This window comes from Penicillium waksmanii (genome assembly GCF_028829765.1).
Source record: "Penicillium waksmanii strain IBT 27052 chromosome Unknown utg000008l:1.0-5622682.0:1.0-5626561.0, whole genome shotgun sequence".
Lineage (NCBI taxonomy): Eukaryota > Fungi > Ascomycota > Eurotiomycetes > Eurotiales > Aspergillaceae > Penicillium > Penicillium waksmanii.
Genome location: NW_026643254.1, coordinates 231,425 through 251,041, shown reverse-complemented (window position 1 = coordinate 251,041; position 19,617 = coordinate 231,425). Strand labels below are relative to the sequence as shown.

The window sequence follows — 19,617 nt, the reverse complement described above, 5'->3', positions numbered from 1 at the left end:
TATCGATACCACCTGCCGAAGCAATGCGTGGTGTTGTGTGGGAGGTTTGTAGTCGCGGAGTCGCCAAGGGGTCGGATGGGAATCGTCTTTCGGAAGGCCATAAATAATACGAGCTACATGTCTCAAGTAATTTTCTTATTGCTTCGGTTTCTTGGGGCCCTGAGGCGGCCAATTCGGTAAATCGTGTTTCTTGGAGACAAGTCTTGGGATGATCGTATAGGGAGACTGTATTCGCCGCCTTAATTGCCGGCCTGGCAGGCGGAGATGAACCGGCAATAGGGATTCACGGAAAAAGATTGCACCACGAGTGCTTACGTGGTTCTTTTTGAGATTCGTGATATTCTAAAATTTGCTGTCAGAAGAGTCAAAACGGCACTTAGAGATGCAGAATACATCCATGCTCTCCTGCCTGCTGAGCTAAAACTAGTGTTGTTTGCAGTGCCTCTGGAATATGATGTTTAATGCAAACCAACACCTTCACAATAGCATGCCAGACAGGCATTGATGCTAGTGGAAGCAGAAAATAAAATATCTCAACAACATGATACGAAAGTATATTGGTGGACAAGTGCACATACCGATTTATCTATACGATTTTGATTGTCAGATATTCATCACCGAATTGATCAATTATCATCGTTGATAACAAGTTTTTCTGGTGACACAGTATATGATAAAATGTTTGCCACTGTTGGCACCGTTTAAGCAGTCATGGGAATGCCGCAGAAAAGCTTCGATCACGCGATTCAACATTCACCACCAATCTCGAGCTAGGTACCATTCCTCTGCGAGGAAATTTGGCTAAATCTTGCATAGGTAGCAGTTGATCTTTGAATGTTAGGACAGAGCTGTTGATCAACATGAAAATGATGCAGCCACGTTGGAAAAACACTCGATATGGTTCATCACCCAGGGAAGACTGGTCTAGCCGGCAGTAGCACGATTTTGACCGTGCAGTATGCAACAGGTCAAATTGGAGAGTTGATTTCCTTAGATTTTCCCTCAGTCACCGACAATTGCTGCGACTGTGCAGATTATGAGGCAAGTCACGGCTTTTCAGATAAACCAAAACTCTCGTCACCAAGAGAGCTGCTATCGTGACATCCTCTAATCAGACATGGACCGCAAAAATGCCAGCCCTTCTCATCCTTAATGACTCTTTCTGCGAGCACGATCAAACGCACAATATCATAATCAGCTACATATATCTCCTAGAGACGACGCAATCTATATATGAATACGTCAACCTAGCTCTTAGCCTCTGCCAACATACTTTTGTTTCCGGTATCGAATGAAGCTGAACTCGTCTTTGAGATTGAAGCAAAAAGACGCACCAGCTCACTTGTCTTGGATGCGAAGAGTGCTACTGATAGGTCAGTATGTTGATGCCCAGCAACTTCAAACTATGCTTACAAACGCCCTGAATAGAAATTCTGCATTTCCTGTCCCCCAAAATTCAGGCAAAAAGCCTATCTCTCTTTCTCGCTATCCCTGAATTTGATTGTCGTGGCTCAATTTTTGAGCGAGCACAAAGGAATCAGACGGCTTGTCTCTATCGAAGATCTCATTGGTAAGTAATCTAGTACCAAGAAACTCGTGATCCTAATCTAATTGCGTTGTTAGATTTCTCGGAAAGATTTCTCGTTACCCTCTGGTCTCCTCTAGCGAAGGATAGCCCCAAAACTTCAACGGGGTTTCGGGTTTATCTGAAAAATATCCTTCGGAGATTTCATACAACATATCATACACTCATCGCGACGTTCTACTATCTAGCTCTCTTGCGGTTCACGATTAAGCAAAAGTTTCCCACTGAGCCGTTTCAAGTGCCCCAGGAGCTTCAGGCTCTACAGTGTCAGCGACGGATGTTTCTCGCAGCTCTTATGCTGGGTTGGAAGTTCACTCAGGATTATGGGCACTCGACGCGACGCTGGGCATCCTTCTCGGGTCTAAGAGAAAGGGAGCTCAACAAAAACGAAGGATTGTTTCTTTCAGTGATCGATTGGCGCCTCTTTATATCACAAGCAATGTTCTTTCACTGGAAGTCAGAGGTACTGTACTATGTTCAAAATCCAGATGTTGCTTTAGCCGGGTTAACGTCTTTTCAGTGAGAAAGCAGTATATTTACTGTAACTATGTGGATGGAAACCAAGAATATCGGCGTATGGCACTTTCTTTATTACTGAAAGTGAAAGATTAGGATCTGAACACTGATATCGTCTTTGCGTAAAACCCTGGCTGCTATCTAATGAAGGTTCTTTTCAGTTACCACGATTCGGTGTCCTGAGAAGTACAAAATGCCAAATTAAATATAGGCGATTTTTGCGACACGTTACAGTTGTGGGAATTTTGTACATAATGGTGTTCTATCTCACATATTTACTCAAAAATTGAGATCACCTTGAAGACAGAAAGAAACAACTGAAGGCGTCTTCCCGCCTAATAAAGCCATGGTCCGTCTTGATTGAATCTGCAGTGAACATTTGTTGCCAGTCCTTCATGGCAATAAAATAAATTTCATTGACACTTCTATCTGCTTTAGATACCAGGGGCTTTATCAATGACATGCGAAAACATAAACCAGATAAAAAATGGCCACCAGAGTGCCGAAGATAGCTTTGCTCGTAGCGCCATAATACATGACCTCGTAGTACGGAGTATGGTCCTGGCTTGTGAAGAATTTGAAAGAGGACTGAAAGCCGCGGACTTGACTGGAAAGGTACAGTAACCTTCGATACATACAAGAGGAAAGCTCAACATAAGTTGGATGCAGCCGTAAAAAGCCCGAGTCTGACTGTCCTTGCTCAGTAATCTCGGCTGAAAAAGAAGAGCGGTTCCAAAAGTCGAAAGCAAAGCTGAAAGAATTGCCACTGCGAGTGCTCCACCAAAGACTGTGTTCATGAGGCGTTTGAACTCTATGTCCAGAATCCAGCCGCTGCCACTAGCTAGGTCATGCGTTGCGCGGTCAAGCAGAAGACTTGCACAGTACGCAATTATGGAGCTGAGGCTGGCAACAGCTAGCCAAATGGTGGCAAGGAAGAATGTGGTAAGACGCGGTTTTATTTGTACGGCGTTTGAATTATTGGAGAACATGTCAGATCTGCGAGGAGAATTGTTTCGCAGAATCAGAGTCTGGTGTTTAAAACAGAAATGAGTTGGTGAGGTTCAGGGATATGAGGGAGGTCAAAAATCTTTCGTGAGATCTAGATAAGTAATACGGTACCGACAAATCACCTTTCTGTACCTCATGTAGCAACAGCGGACAGACCTCCGTTGAGGAACGTTGAAATAGGTCTTCAGCCTTTTCCTGTGGGATCGCAGGGTGTTAAAATTATCCCAATAGTGAGTGATAATCCTTGATACACTTGATTGTCAAGAAAAACCAGAAGGGCCTCAAATACGCGTTGAATCAATGATGAGACTCGAAACACTGTTTGAAACAATTGACAGTTGGCAATGTCGATGGAAATAGCCGTGCAATTAAAGGACAAGACTTGGAGCATGCGAGAGCTTGGAAAACCTTTTGCAACTCCTTTTCGGCAACATAAGAAAGGCAGGTTCACTTAGAATACTAATCAGAAATCATTTCCATTCTTTGCTAGAGAGAACTAAATTAAATCATCATTCAAAAAAGGCTCACCAAAATCTGCCTCAAAGTGTATTTACGAGTGACTTGAAATAACCCCAGGCTTAAACACAGTATTTGTCAAATCAACAGGGGTCTTGGCAAGAGCTTTTGCAAATGATGAAGGGGTCGTTTCTTCGTGGGTTGACGAGGGCAAAGTAGCTGTGAACTCTTCTTTCTCGGCTCCTTCCTTGAGGTCCGTTCGATATACGCCATCGCCGTCAAACAAAATTGCCATTTCTTCGAGAGTGAACCCTCTTGTCTCAGGGTAAGTGAAAAAGATGGTAATAGTTGCGGCAACAAGGATGCATACAAAAACGATGTAGTATTTCCAGGCGATAGCGGCAAGGGCAATAGGGTTGACGAAGAGATTGAAGAGAAGTGCCGCGTATAGTACCATGGAGTACAGAGCCACTCCTCGAGCGCGGAGCGCAAATGGCCATACCTCAGTCATATAAGCAACGGAGACCGGGGTGAATGCAAATCGCACATGACAATCGAGGAGGATCCCAAATAGTGATCCTTGGCGGCAGGAAATGCCTCATGCAGTTGCCATAGGTACTACAATCGGGTTTTCTAACCTGTTTAAGCAAGGTCTAGATCCTTCGATGTAAAGCTTGATGAGCTACGAAAATGGGTATTGTAGCGATCTGCTATGGTCGACGGTGGCAGTGGTCAATCAAACTTCAATTTGGAACTTCGGTTCTACTAAAACAGAGGCGAGACTGACTATAGTTTAATTAGATGGTATCTTTCGAAGAGCAGTAGGACAAAAATGCATTATTTGCATTATATTGAGGTTGAATAGCCTTTTGCTCCGGCCGATGTTGCGAAATCACTAAATGCATCAATATAGGTTTTTGTGCGGGCCGGTCGATCATTACGTCCACCCTCAAATGGCAGTCTAATCGTGCTTCGCGCTAGCATCCTACGGGGGTCCGGTGTGGAAATGGCCACTCCAGTTTCTAGGCTCACGATCCTGATGCAGGCACATTTTCTTGGCAGGGACAAACTCCGCCTTGACCTCGTTTCAGATGTCTATTGACTCTGCACCTAGGTCTTAAAAGCTCAATTTCCCAAGAGGTCACCTGATGTACCTTTTTCATTTTTCTTATCACATGCCGAATCAACAAGTGCCTTCGAACAGAAACAGCATGGCAAAGAACCTGTCGAGACGAGAGCGGTACCTCCTGTGGCCCGATGTGAACGAGGATTCCGTGTTTCTTATGTAGTTCATGGATTACACTGGTGCGTCTGCCTGAGTAGTCCACCCAGATAATCCAAAGACGTGAGGTCCTAGCCAAGATAGGACCAGGAATACTGGCCAGTGATCTGCTAGAAAATAAATAGATCTGGAGAATAGATAAGCCATGTTGCCTTGTCCGAAAGGGGGTGGAATACATTTTACTCTTCTTACATAGACTACGAGCAGAGTTCCAGCTCCCATGCCAATGGCAATATATGGTTTAAATTGTTCTGTGGAAAGCATTTTCGAGACTTGCCGTAGGAAGTTCATCACGAAGCTATGAAACGGGCGCGTTGTAAAACGCCGTGGCATTTCTTACTTTTTATAAGAGTCTTAAAGAGTCTTGTTTCTCTGACATAATTCCAATGCGAGTGGGCCACCCAAGCGAGTCGACCACGCGCTTTGTTTTTCGCGTCTCCGCGCGTAAGTCTATTTTCTACCAACCACCATGTCGCCAATTCGCAAGATATCCGAGCAGGATTTAGCGCACCAGGAAGGGCGCGACTTATTTGCAATACAAGTCATTAAAAACAAAGAACTTACCTCTATATGCGATGCAGCGACGCTACGCGACGCCTCCGCGGTACCACAAATCGCGTTGATACGCGCCCCGACAGCCATAAGATGACCCAAAGAGATGAAGAATCGCTTAAAAAGTGGATTTTTCTATCGATGAACGGGGGGCAGCTCCGAGCCCGCATGTAGTAGCAAAAATGGCTAATCTACTGATCGCCACGCGAGGAATCGAACCAGTCAGCAAGAATTGGGTCAGCAACTACAGTATATCGCACGTACACCAGACCTCAAATTACTTTTCTCTCGACGCTATGACTATCAGCGGGTCCAGCAAGATGATCCACGCGTACTACGCGAGTGGTTTAAAGGGTTGATATTGCGACTACGCTTTGATCAGCTATGCTCTGAAACGATATCCTTTATGTATGCCTGCGCATTCATCGCGTCTTCTTCAGCCCTTAGATATAGGGTGCTTGCCACTCGCAGAAGAATGGCCAACAAACATGGCCGGGCGAACTAAGAGCTGTCATTCCCGGCAGAATAAATAGGATATGAAGACCACTAAAAACATTCAAAGCAGAAAACTTCAGACGACGAAGATGGAAACTATGCCATCTTTCCCTGGGATTGGAAGACCCCTTGCTACAAGAGTTCGTGTTAGTTTAGCCCTCTTCTTTGGGGACATGCTTCTCTATTTCTGGTATAGAGCTACATCCTCAAGAGAAATTTTCGTCGGACGGAATTTATCCGGGGAACCCTCAGCAGCAGCAGGGCTCGTCGGTAGCAGCATAAGGTCGGCAGCAACAGGCTCATCGGCAACGGCTTCCACAGAAGCGGGATTTCCACTCGTACACTCTTCTGTGTACTGTCGCCCATAAGTTATCTTGTCGAGTTATTCGTCTATTGATGCGTTTCCCTCTCCATTCCCATGACTGGACAAAGTAATCCATCATCTAAAATAAATGCAGGCAAATCCAAAGTCACAAAGGACCGACATACCGAAGAACGGAGTGCGGTTGTACCGGAATGTTCCTCATACGTTGCTCAGATAATTGATTTGTCAACACTAACCACACTCTAATAGAGTCGGGCAATGGGATGCCGAAGTTCCGTTGTAGACCTCATACGTTGCTCGGATAATTGATTTGATTTGTCAACACAAACCACACTCTGATGGAGTCGGGCAATGGGGATGCCGAAGTTCCGTGGTTGTACGCGCTCCACCTGATCCCGCTTCGCGTCAAAGCTATCTTCGTCCGGTAACATCGGTCCGTAATTTGCTGTATTCGGTCCGCCGTTCGTCCGCGCCGAGCTTGAATTGAATTCGGCTGTGTACTGTAACATAGTAGAGAGCCGAATATCATAAACCTATAAAGATGCGGCTAAGATGCTTGAAGGAAGAATACTCTTCAAAGGATTCAGCATCACATCGGAGTACGTCATTTTGGCGACAATTAAATCCTATTTCAAGTATATTTCGCAATATGGCTTCTCGGTCGGCTTTTTCTCTCCAATGTTCCCTGCCGAATGGCCGAAACGTTTCAAATAGCGAAATCGATGCTTGGGAGTTAAAAGTCGCCCGGAGAGGTCTTCAAAACTTGAAGACTTTACTTGAAGGGCAACCGATGCTCGACCTTCTTGCGAAGCAGATAGAGGAGGGCGATGCTTACTTCAAAGACATTATTGCCAGGTCGAACGGCCAATTCAAGGAGTCTCGTGTTGACTTCAGCGCCAATGGAATTACATCGTCTCAGTTCCTAGAGTGGTTTACAGGAGTGGACGCCAGCGGAAAATCTGTGGGCACACGGCATCCCTATCTTGACAACATGGCACCAGCGCATCCGGAGCATTATTCCCTCGGTCCGTATCCGCTTGGTATCGTTGAAAATATCGGGCAGCACATCTGCCGTGTACGCATCGAAATCACTGCTGAGATACCAGACTTTGTGCTAGAGTATGGCAATTCTGCATACGACAAGAAACTCGCTGTTACTTGTTATCTAGACGATGGGACAATCTTTTTCTACGGTTTCCAGGAGTTTCAAGACAGAGAAAATGGGTTCGATTTCAGAATGCGAATTATCTTCCCTGTCGCATCACCTCAGATTCTCATCGATGAACATACCGAGCATCTGGCTATTGAGTTCAGGAGCTTCATCGCAGCCGCGTATGAGAGTCTCCATGGTTAGTTAGGTGAAAGTAATAGGGTTGTTATCCACCTCTTGAAATCACGTAAGTCATGCACTCCCATGTCCCACACTTGGCGAGGGGTTAACTAATAAGATTTGGCATCTGTTAATTTTTCGCTGCCATTAGTGTCGTGACAACAATTCCGATGTTTTATTGATTTTCTATGGCGAGGGTATCAAAAAAAGCACAAGGGGCTCCGATTGCAAATATTCGGGGTGGGCCATCATGAGCCTTATTTTCGAAAATGCACAAGAATTTTCAGATCGAATTTTTTTTACATAGGTCAAGGGCTAAAGCAAGAATTGGTTAATACATTAGCCCAGATGAACTCTGCCAAAAGCTTGAGGGTAGACTTCCGCAAAACCCAACTTTCGACCCAATCTTGGCATTGCCAAGAACCCAATAACGTAATCCACAAGCCATCCGGGGGAACTGATAGAGACACCTCACCTTTCACTGCGGACACCTGGAAATTGATAAAAATACTTGTCAACCTTAGATTTCAGGCACCGAAGGTCTGCCGCTAAAAGGTGACAATTATTGCTACCGTTGCATAGTTTGTTCGCACCCACGTCAGAATGATAGAAATCGGGTCTCCGACTGCCGATATTACTCGCAAGAACAGCCCACAAGTATCTCATTTTTCATCTCACGTTCCGATTCTTTGTGGAATTTTATTCTGAATGCCTTTGAATCCCTCTGTTTAAACGCCCCCTGCCACCAAATGTCCGCTCCTACTGATAACGGGACGACTGCCATAAAGAACGTGCGGGTCTTCAACGGGGAAAAGCTCACCGAGCCGACCACTGTTTACATTGAGAGTGGGATTATCGTTGACCATGTCGAGGGAGCAGTCGAGGTTGATGGCCAAGGAGGTGTACTTTTGCCGGGGCTAATCGACGCACATATTCATCTTCACCATACCGGACACCTCCGAAAACTGGCCAAGTGGGGTGTCACCACCGGCTTAGATATGGCAACCTGGCCTGCCGACAAAATGAACGGGTTACGAAACCGCGAAGGATTAACGGATATCCGGAGTGCTGGATTACCAGCAACAATCAATGGAAGTTTGCATAGCCATATGCTCCCATTACCCCCTGCGGCCTTTTTATCTGGGCCGGGCGATGCTCCCAATTTCGTCAAAGAGCGTATCGAGGAGGGTTCTGATTTCATGAAGATTATCTCGGATGTTCCCGGGCCCAGTCAGGCGACAATGACTGCCGTGGTTGAGGAAGCTCACAAACATGGCAAAATGGTCATTGCTCATGCGTCTGCATACGTTCCATTCCAGATGGCGCAAGAATCCCATGCAGACGTAATCACGCACTCTCCTCGTAACAAAGCGGTTGATGCTCCGATGATCGCACGCATGCTGGAAGATCATTGTATCTCAGTCCCAACTCTTACCATGATGAAAGCCGTCTCCCAACCACCTGACTTGGGTGCTGTCTTCGGCCTTTTGTCAAAACCAACTCTCTTATGGGCTATCTTTCAGGCCAAGAGGAGAACTGGAGGGGCTGAAAAGTATGAAAATTCAAGAGACTCCGTGGCAGCCATGCATCAGGCTGGAATTCCCATTTTGGCAGGAACGGACTGCCATGAGGAACCCAATTCACCCTTCAGTGTCCCTCACGGGGAATCCCTACATTTGGAATTGGAGCTATTGGTTGAAGCTGGATTGTCCAACCTTGACGCTCTACGGGCCGCAACCTCTTTGCCAGCGAAGTACTTCCGGCTTACGGACCGCGGGGCCATCGAAGTAGGCAAACGAGCCAACCTAGTGCTCCTTGGTAGCGATCCTTTGCAGAGAATATCAGCCACGCGTGATATTCGACAAGTGTGGTGCGGTGGAAGAAAGTTCGAAAATGAGTGCTAGTTTCGCATGTTATTTTGGAGGTTTAACATTTTAAGTCGACTTGTGCCGGTCAGTGGCTATATCAATTGCACGCGCTATGGCTACTGTACATTTGACTATGTATAATGAAGTGTGATTATCTCTACGAATAAAACAATCCGTGATACAGCATTAGTTGATTCAGAATATTGTCGACCTTAATCAAAACTTCACTCGCCGTTTTGATTACCTATTCCAGATCTCTTCGAACTCCCAAACTAACTGCTTAGCTTCGGGTCGTGATCCAACAACACTATGCCATAAAAAACCTCAAAACAAATAAGGAAGATAGAAAACCAAAGATCACACAGGCAAATAGCACTACAGGGCCCTCACACTCAAAAATGCAAATCAGCGGGTTCAAAATCCTACGCAGCGAAATAGGAAGCAGATCATTAAGGGGGCTATAAAAACAGGGGTTTTGCGCGGCCGGTTTCTAACACTAGGGGGGCTCAGTCCTATCGGTAGTCTTTTGAAACGTGGAGACATTGTGGGACGAAAAGAAAAAGGCTTTTCCCGCTGGCAACAACGGCACTTTCCAATCGTCAAAAACTATTAAATAAGACCAACATTTGTTGACTGAGCACTCATTTCATATAGAATCATTTTGTCATACAGCCACCTGACTCAGTAGCACGACGATATTCATGCCCATGCGTACCTCATCGAGCTACTAGGAACAGCCACAGGGTCTGATGATGTAAGACCTCATCATGAACGCTGTGTCGATGGAACTCGGAAACAGGGACAAGAACTTAGGTATAATGACATCCCCGAGGCTCGTTGCTGTGATCACAGCCATTGTGGGGATATGTTACCCAGCGTTAAACACACACACACACAATTCATTAACGCCCGGCGGCTGAACCGAAAGGGCAACTATCACTGATCTAAATATACATGCTTTCGCTAATGCTGTGCCTCCTTGGAGCCCATACAAGAATCCTTTCAGTTTGTGTCATCTCAAATGTCAATATCTTAGCGGGTCCTTGTGGGTTAGTGTTTAGTTAGTAGACTTGCTTGAAGGCGCTTCTCCAAGTGTTCAAAATCCTATCCTCGGCAGTTGAAGCGCGTCTATCATCTCTGGCACAAGGTAGTTGGTGAGGGTTAGATTGGGGATGGGGTGGGGTAGGGTTAATGTGTGTTGGTCGATATGGCTAAGCGGCGTCGAGCCGGCCCGTGGCGATTGCAAAACGTATTGTGGCTCGCGCTGCTTCCAAGTTCGGCTTCCAGTTCAAGTCATCCAAAGGCGATTTTCCACCCAGGAAAAAAGATATGTTGCCTCGGTGAGTATGGGTACATTGCAGCATTTCCGTCCGTTGTCCGGAAGAAAAATTAGCGAGGTGGTCGTTTCATATCTTGATATCGCACTTACTATGTCATATTGAAGGACAATTGATTTACGACTCCCAGCTGAGAGGAAACCTAGAATTGACAAGTAAAGCCCGTGGTTATCATGTATTAGCACTTGCTAAAAGCGTATGGACTAGTATGCATTCAGGGCGAATGAGATCAAGCGGAGCCAATTCAGGATAAAATGATTAATTGATCGAATCGAAACATGCATGCGATCGAGGGCAAGTTGAAATACCACCGTATGTGCGTATACTCGGTGGTTAATACACCGAGGTTGCCGGTTGAACCAATTTACCATACAAAACACAAAGAAATGTGGGTTCCTGAGTAACCAACCGCATGCTAGTGGTAAATAACCACTCCATGCGCTGACAGAATCTAAGCACGCGCTGAAAGATTAGCCAGAGCTAAGAAAGGTGGTCAACTTCCTCTTTCGGAATTCAACACAGTTGTCTGCCGTCATCTTCGTCTTGTCAAGGCAATATCCACACCAATCTCCTGGGAACGAAGTAAATGCGAGAAAGAGGTACTACAATAAGCAGATATGGCTCAATTAGTGCCATGGATTACAATACCCACACATACACGAGTCTTCATTTAAATTATTGGCCGATATCAGGCAATGGTTCCCAGGGGCATGTGGGTCGTCCAAATTATAGCATCATTGGATGCTATTAATGCTAAATCAAGTTTGCCAAAGAAAATGAGCCAATCGGGTCCATGCATGTCCCACATGCACCATATAGCCTTGGTAGAAATGATTGGCCCTGGCCTAGCTGTCGGCTTATTGAGTCCTGGGAATGACAGAGCTCGTTACCATACCATTGCACATTATGGACGACACCCGGCCCAAAGCGAGGTCATGGGCGAAGAACATATAAATGCATGCAATCCGCCCTGATTATCTCCTGTTCTCTACAAGGAAAACCAACCGAGCCATTTCTACAACTGAGTGATCTTATCTTTGTCATCTAGATTCAAGCGTCCGTGTTTTCATTCGGAGATGTCAATTGAATTTACGTCGAATAACCACTACCTCCAGGTGGGAACCAATCATGGCAACATCCATGTCTTTACTGAACCAAGATCAGCCAGACATTCCGAAGACACTCTCGATTTCAAAAGTGGGTGGCAGCATCGATGCTGTCACTAGACGAGCTCTGGATCAAGCTCTAGTCAACGTCCAAAGATATCTTGACATTGTTCAGCGAGATATATCTCTGCATTCGCGAATCATTGGCATGATGGCACAGATGGGAAGTCTTCTTCTGAACATCAAAGAGTTCAAAGCTGAACAATGGGGCTCCCTAGGCAGCGAGGTCGTGTCGAATGTCTTTTCGTTGTATTGCTGCACCATAGACTGCCGCGAGCTCTCTTCCACTCCCCTTACGAACTCTCCGTCTTACGATGGGCTTACCGCATGCCATTTGGCACTTCAATGCGTGTATGGCGCAGCTCTGATGTACGTTTCGGGCTTCTCATTTGGCTCCTACAGTATAAGTTATCTAACCAGGTTGGCATTCTAGAATTCCGGATGACATAATACCACCGCAACAGAAACTCACGGAGACCATGGAGCAATTAGGTGACATGGAAGCTCAGTAAGCTGCCAGAGCAGAGCAACCAGGTCTAGTCATATACCATTCCCAGAGGGTTCTTGGTCTATCGAAACGGAGCTATGAGCCAGATTATAAGGCGAGATCTGGGGTCACGCATGTCAGCTTCGGTGAAAGAAACCGTGTCGTACAAGCAGTTGAGTATCATGGGAGCATGAGATATGTCAACTATGCCCTCTAGAATAAGCGGGGCTTCGAATTGCTTGAGTAAGAAGTGCATTTCCTAGTTTTTCCTCCATACATGTGCTTTTTTTTCTAACCATACGATCGAAAGCAGAAAGCCTATGCCCAGAAGAAAGTCCACAAAAGCTGGTTTCTTTTCCAAATTTCCAGTCTCTAAAGACATCAAATCATTTTGTTTACATAATATCAGACTAGATTAGCTAGCTCTTGAAAGCATGGCTGTTCTTTAACTTCCGTGAGAGTCTTGCGGATAGGCCGGCGTCGATGATTACTTTGATATCGAGCATATTAAGAGCAGGTTTTGAAGTGTGGAGCCAGCGTTCTATCCACGATCGTCTCAAATATGTAGCGTAGAGATCCAGAAAGAGGAGCAAAATCAGTTCTTGCTTCCACGATCTCCCCACAGCGATTCGGTACCACAACCAGCCAGTAATGAGGTGAAAATTAGTTTGAAAGGAACCCAGCCCATATTCATGGTGTCCAGTCTCCATGAGCATAACAAACTTTTTGAATATTCGGACATCTTCTCCAAAATCTTTTTGCTCAATCAAAATCAAACGTGAATGAGAACTTGCAGGCCAACGCAGAACTGGCTCCCACGCTCCACACACTACCCGCCGATGGGGAAAGATACGACGTCGTAGCGAGCGAACGCATTTCCCATCAGCCAAACAGCTCAGATGTTGAAATGAGCGTATAAATTGAGCCATTAGGACCCACGAATTGAGTGTTTATGCTATGTAGTTTAAGTCAAAGAAGTCATTCACATGGCCCACCCGAAGCATCACAACGTTAATCAGTGCTGGGGAAGTGTATCGTGTTGCCGTTCACCTCCCACGGTTCCGAAAAGTGGCGATGCCCTGAGTGAAAGTACTCAAATATTGTTGGAAATAGTACAGCTCGGATGGAGCCAGGACGAACTGACAACGGAAGGGGGCCAGGAGCGAGAGCTAGATATGCACTGCATCTGAACTCAAGGTCGACGTTCAGGCACAGCAGCCACCTTTATCCGACTGAGGCAGTGTGTCTGAAACAGGCAGGTCCTTTACGCCGGAAGCACTAAATACCTTCCTTGATGGTCTGAGGCGGGCCCAGGAGGAGGGAGAACAGTTTGATAAAATGATGGTGATCGAGCGGCTCGACGGAGAGCTCAACCTGCTTCATCATCAGTCTTGGCCTCCGTTCGGGGAGTGAACACTGCCAACCCCTGGTTACCAGCCTGCGGAAGCAGTACACAGAGACACCGCCAACACAGAATGGTCGAACAGCCACTTGCCGCCCCTCCTATCACGATAACGTGTATACCCATGTTGATGAATGTTGAACGTGTCGTCGGCGCTTTTCTGCGGCATCACAGTGCGTGTTGAAACAAGAAAAACAGTGAGGTGGGCTTTTGGTTATACTCAGTTACCAACAGAATGGACAAGAAGTCGTGATGTCGCCGAATACTGCCTCAATCAAAGGTTAAATGTTAGGTCAACTGCAATTTGAGGGCCAGCGGTGTTGAGACCCTCACAATTGGCAGCATTCATGACATCAGCGCAAAAGTCAGGTCTGGGTACAATGCTATAAGTACCTGGGCTTTCGCTAGTAGAATGATCGTTCTCAAATATTCCTCTACACATCATCCTGCAAAAAACATCGGGCACTTCTCGACTTCGCCAGCTGCCTTCGGTATGGACTGACCTGACCCGAAACTGTGATGCACGTGTGATCGAACTGACCTGTTGTATCGCTCCTAGTCTGCCTATCCTCGACATCGAAATCCGTAAACGGCAGGTAAGCTTAGCTACCCGATAATTGACATCATGCTAACGTGGAGGATATTTCACACCAGCTCCGTCTCTGCTTCTCTGGAAGTTCAATTCAAGGAACTGGATTGGTCTCAATAATAAACTCAGATTGCGAAGTCAGTGAGTTATAAGAGCCCCATAAGCTACCTACTGATGGTTTATCATAGATCGAAACCATCCACTTACAAACCGGGTCGACCACACTGGAATATCACGCGCAGCGGTGGCTGGCAAGGTAAGATTCGATCACTATGGCAGTTTCAAGAGTAGCTTACCTGTGCTAACGACTCTTTATAAAGGAAGCCAATTGTTTTCCTATGAGCCAACCCATGTCTTGTAAGTGCCCCATGCGTTGCCACTGTCTATTTCTAAAGCCGGGACTGCGTTTTGAATATCACTGTGGAATTCATCTGTTTATTGCTCTCTGTTCTTCAGAAATATCGCTAATGTCTCTTTCTCCTCATAGGGCGAATGTCAATATTGCACTCTGCTGGGCCAAACCGCTGACTCCCAGTCTGCTTGCCCTTTCGGTTTGTCTGAAGATGTGGTTGCCAGGGCCACTTCGCCTGGCGTTGCTAGCGTGCCAATTCAGGAAGGATTGATGCCCTCCAGTTAGCCATGTGGTAACATTCCAGAGTATTTTTTTATCTCTCTACCACTTCCCTGTCTGATCAAAGGTTAACGGTCAATATATTAGGAACTTGCCGTATTTTGACGGCTCCGTACCTCTTATCCCACGTCCAGTCCGAAGCCTCGTCGGCAGCCATAACCCGACCCCATGCTAGACCGAGCGAGCCATAGCAGCATCTGACAACGAGGAGTTGTCTAACATCAGTGCCGACCCACCCATTCTCTGGCAAATCCTTAGACAGACCTTGGAAAACTTCAAATACAGTCGAATCTGCGGGAAAGTGAGTTCTAAGAAAATGAGTTATAAAGTGCCTTCATAAGCCGCCTACTTACTATGATTCAGAGATTGATGACATGCTTTATGCAACTGCTTTGATCGTGCTAGAATGTAGCAGACAACTATAGCTGACAGCGTAAGTTTTTATCATTGCGGCAGTTTCAAGACTACTTACTTCGTGCTGACGCTTCATAGGAAGGCAAATAGTCGATTGCAAGCCCCCGAATGTCTTCTAATTCACCCTGGTGCGTCGCCTCTACCCATTCCCATGGCCGGGGCCGCATTTTGAATTTCATGCGAATGTGACTTTCTTCATTCTTGATCTCGCCTTGCTCTCTGACTATCAGAAACATTTATGATGCCTCTGCCTAGCCATAGAACATATACCAAGAAGCTAATCATCAAGGCCGGTCCACACTTTCCCATCGCCCTCAAAATTGAGGATGTACGACTGGTCAGGCCACTGGCCATCAGTATGTTTCGCTTTTTTTTGTTTCAGAGACATTTGCTTGAGATGCCCATTTCGCTGGTGTTGACGGGAAACCCCCAGGGAAGCTGAGTCCTCTTTGATTTGCATATGGTAGAGTTCCAACATGCTTTCATCTCCCACATGCCCCCTCCTTTCCAACCAAAGGTTAACCGTCACAGCGTGAAAGATCTTCCATATATCGACAGGCTTGATCTTGACCCATGATAGACCGACTGAGCTATCGCAGCGTCCGGCGACAGCAAAAAGCCGAGCATTAACGACCACCGAGGAGGACCACGGTTTCCCCAATAGAAGAATCAATCTGGAATGAACTGAGCTTTTGGCCACACTATGAGGACCAGCTCTGTTAGAGCCTGGCTGCAGCCGAGCAAGCGACATTGTAGGCCACGGCATTGGATCCACCCCGGATCTCTCGCCACGAGCGCGGTAATCTTCAGGTCAGTTCCTAGCCTCCTCAGAACAACATAACATGACTCTCGTCACCAGTAACATCCTTTACTGACACGGCTGGAAGTCTGCCTAGAGTTATGCATTGACAGATGTAGCCCACTCATCCCTGCTGTGCGGAGTAATGCCGGGCCCTTTGACGTGTAAATGAGGCGAGACAGTTACCTCGTGTCTCGTCTGCCTATGCCGATGCCAGACTACACCGCAGTGAGACTCGACCACCCTCGTCGCCTGGAAATCATGCTAATATGGAGAGTTAGTGAGAAACCCGTGGTTCGGCCGCTCCCGCGGGTCCAATCGGGGTTCTTTTTGTGGGCTGCTATTAGGGAAGCTCATCTATACCACAAGCATGGTGAGTTGCTCTCAATGCAGAAAGCGATACCCCTGGCTGCGGCCATGGCCCGCTTTGCGAACGAAGCTGGCAACACGTTCTCATAACTGCACGCTTGGGGTAATCAATTGACCTTTTGCCAAACCGCTGGTATGAAGATAACTTTTCCCTCCCAAACGTGGCCGCAAGCCAATCGAATGCTCCAAAGGTGAAGTCTGGCAATACTTATATCACGCATCATGACCGAGTTTGCTGGAAAGTTGCTGCCGATAGAAGGTTATTGCATGGCCGAAAACAGGAATCGACCTGGAGCTGGGCGGGAGTGCATTGTAGGGCCGACGGGTGCGAGCCAAGGGAGTCACTCTGCCATACTCGAGGTTGATTCATTCCTGGCAATAAACCGCAATTTTGGCATTCTTGTGCCCCGGGTTACCACTGAACGGCACGAATTCACCAGCGGACGCAGCCTCGCGAATTACGGCCGTTCGATTGCCGCAGCGGTTGCAATTGCTCAATTTTTACTCGAAGGATGCCAGGCGAGTTTGTGATAACTGGTAGAATAGCCGTACTTATTGACCTCGGACGTAGCTGTGATGTTCTGCCATTGTGGGGCCTGTCACTTGTGCCCGACGCGAGACGCTGCGACGCGTCAGTGCACGGCCTTGTCGCCCGTAGTATACCGCCGGGTGCTGCTTTAGGTCGGTGTCAAGTGACGACAGAAAACACGAGGCCCACGAGAAAAAACACGCGAGACGAACCTGAAACAAGCGGGTTGTGAACACGATGCATGAGCGCGAACCGTCTTTCTGATGAATGGTCATCCAGATGCGCCCTGCGGGAGTCGAACCCGGTTCGTTATTTTGAGTTAAACGAGGCATATTCGACTAGACCACGCGAGCAGATGCGCTAGCCGCGCGGAATTTGCCTCACTATATCCAGCATCTTCTTAAAATATCATAGCCAACGTTAGTCTCGACCAGTCACTCAGCTACATTACCCCTTTGAGCTCCACAAGAGTCTCTTATTTGGCCATGCCAATGGAATATGATATTCGAAAAGAGGGCCAGAATACAGGGCTCGAATCGCTGACATTCTGATGGTTTGTTTCTAATTCTACTGCTACCATGAACGTGCGCGTCTAAGGATATATATTGCGCAATGTTGGATGACCATTTATCGGCATTCCCTAAGAGCTGTGTATCACCAAAGAGTATGCGACGAAGCTCAAGCCACGTACAGGGAAATTCGAAAACAGTTTTCCCCTCTGGACAGACACGTGTTGATTCTCGGGTAGACCTCGACAGGAGTCGCGATTCTCCAGGTCCGGTGCGGTTCCAGAACCGCCAAGACCCGGTTCCGGTTCTTGGTTCTTAGAACCGCGACTCTACTAAAGACCAGTTAGAATCGACCCTGGCGGTTCTGAAGGAACCTGCAGGTTCCTCACGTGATAGACTCGTGAAATATTGAAAATTATGCGTGTCTTCAAGTTGTACCGGACAGTATCATATAGTCAATAAGAGGTATTAATTGTTATCCTTTGTATTTAGACGAATATCCAGCTAATACCTAATATGTCCGTCAAGTCCGATAGGGAATTATAGAGATTTTTGTCGTAATTCATCTTTAATGGTCGTGGTAGAAAAACAGCGGCGTCACCCTATGCAAAAATATATATATCTGTCAACCACCCACCACTAATTTACTACCTACTTCTACATACCAATATTTTATGGTTGTATCCTTATAAAATACTTATATTAGCTGTAAATACATCTAATTACATATACAGTACTAATATTTCCTAGCAGATAGAAGTATATCGTAGTTATACTACCGTCTAACGCGTGACGTGTGTATATTATGCATAATTATTAATAGAAATATCCAGCCAAAATAGGAAATTTCTTGGCAGAATTATGCACTCCAGGGTCCTGCAGGTGCGAATTGGGAAGAACCTGCAGGGTCCTTGGTCCGGTTCCAGTTCTAAAGGTTGGAACCTGAGACCCGTATGGTCCGACTCCAGGTTCCGATATCTAGAACCGGAACCGGACCATGTCGAGGCCTATTCTCGGGTTTCGGTATCCGTTTATCCGTGACGGAGCCAAACCGTAATAGAACAACCGGTAGGACAAAAACCAATGATCGACAGAATAGATTATGGCTGGATCAATCTATTGTAAATTTTGTTTTAATTACAGCCTGCGAGAGAATGTCTAAGTCTCTCGAGGGGAAACTATTTTCGAATTTGTCTGTAGAAGAGCGACCCGAGTGAAGATAACGATACAGCCTATCGTCAATAGATGTACATGGTGTACAGTGGATTTCGAAAACAGATTCCCCTCAAGACACACACGCTTTCTTTCTCAGCGACCCACTAGAGACCCAACCCCGGATCGCCCTGTTCAGATCGCTCTCACAGCCAATCACAATTCCCGAGGTCTCCAACAAGGGGCATTCTCTAGCCCAATTAATCTAAGCTGATTTACAGTAGGAGGCTGGGGAAGAAAGCGTCTGTGTCTAGAGGGGGAATCTGTTTTCGACTTCTACTGTACCCTTTAACATATTTTTGAATTGGTAACCAATGTTGATTGCACCGTCACGCGCCTCCAAGCCCATAGTCGATTGTTTCAAGTAAGACTATCCACAGATAATTAAATTGCGATCTGGTGTAATGACAGATTCCAGTTAATGAACTGCATCATGTTTCACCGTCTATCATCTTTTACATCATTGGTGAGCCAACGAAGATCCCACGGTAACGGCGATGGGTAGTCACCGTTGGCAGCCACTTCACCGCTCGGCAGTTACGCCGCGCCGCAAATCAACATGTGACTCACTGGTTCCCATCGATCATGATCATCACCAACCCCCATCTGTCCCTCATCCGGCCCTCACCATCAACGTGTCCTCAACATCAACACGCCTTCACCAGCACGCCAACACTACCTACTCACTGTCGAAAGCCCGCATTTCACCACGTCGAGACAAATTCTGCCCCCTTGGTAGCCAGCAAAGATACGCAT

General features: G+C 46.5%; 5 protein-coding genes across 5 annotated transcripts; 3 read left to right on the top strand and 2 right to left on the bottom strand.

Annotated features, from left to right (window-relative positions):
- Positions 1–3,659: 3,659 nt before the first annotated feature.
- N7481_008505 (uncharacterized protein) lies at positions 3,660–4,076 on the bottom strand (the record flags this gene model as incomplete). The annotated part of the gene is made up of 1 exon (XM_057267724.1): positions 3,660–4,076. One exon carries the CDS (start codon positions 4,074–4,076, stop codon positions 3,660–3,662), a length of 417 nt encoding a protein of 138 aa, XP_057118401.1.
- Positions 4,077–6,075: 1,999 nt separating this feature from the next.
- Positions 6,076–6,728, bottom strand: N7481_008504 (uncharacterized protein; the record flags this gene model as incomplete). The annotated part of the gene is made up of 2 exons (XM_057267723.1): positions 6,076–6,267; positions 6,549–6,728. 2 exons carry the CDS (start codon positions 6,726–6,728, stop codon positions 6,076–6,078), a joined length of 372 nt encoding a protein of 123 aa, XP_057118400.1.
- Positions 6,729–6,868: 140 nt separating this feature from the next.
- On the top strand, positions 6,869–7,573 carry N7481_008503 (uncharacterized protein; the record flags this gene model as incomplete). The annotated part of the gene is made up of 1 exon (XM_057267722.1): positions 6,869–7,573. The coding sequence occupies one exon, from the start codon at positions 6,869–6,871 to the stop codon at positions 7,571–7,573; it is 705 nt and encodes a 234-aa protein (XP_057118399.1).
- A 725-nt stretch (positions 7,574–8,298) lies between these two features.
- On the top strand, positions 8,299–9,453 carry N7481_008502 (amidohydrolase family protein; the record flags this gene model as incomplete). Its single annotated transcript, XM_057267721.1, has 1 exon — positions 8,299–9,453. The coding sequence occupies one exon, from the start codon at positions 8,299–8,301 to the stop codon at positions 9,451–9,453; it is 1,155 nt and encodes a 384-aa protein (XP_057118398.1).
- A 2,429-nt stretch (positions 9,454–11,882) lies between these two features.
- On the top strand, positions 11,883–12,353 carry N7481_008501 (uncharacterized protein; the record flags this gene model as incomplete). The annotated part of the gene is made up of 1 exon (XM_057267720.1): positions 11,883–12,353. One exon carries the CDS (start codon positions 11,883–11,885, stop codon positions 12,351–12,353), a length of 471 nt encoding a protein of 156 aa, XP_057118397.1.
- Positions 12,354–19,617: the final 7,264 nt, after the last annotated feature.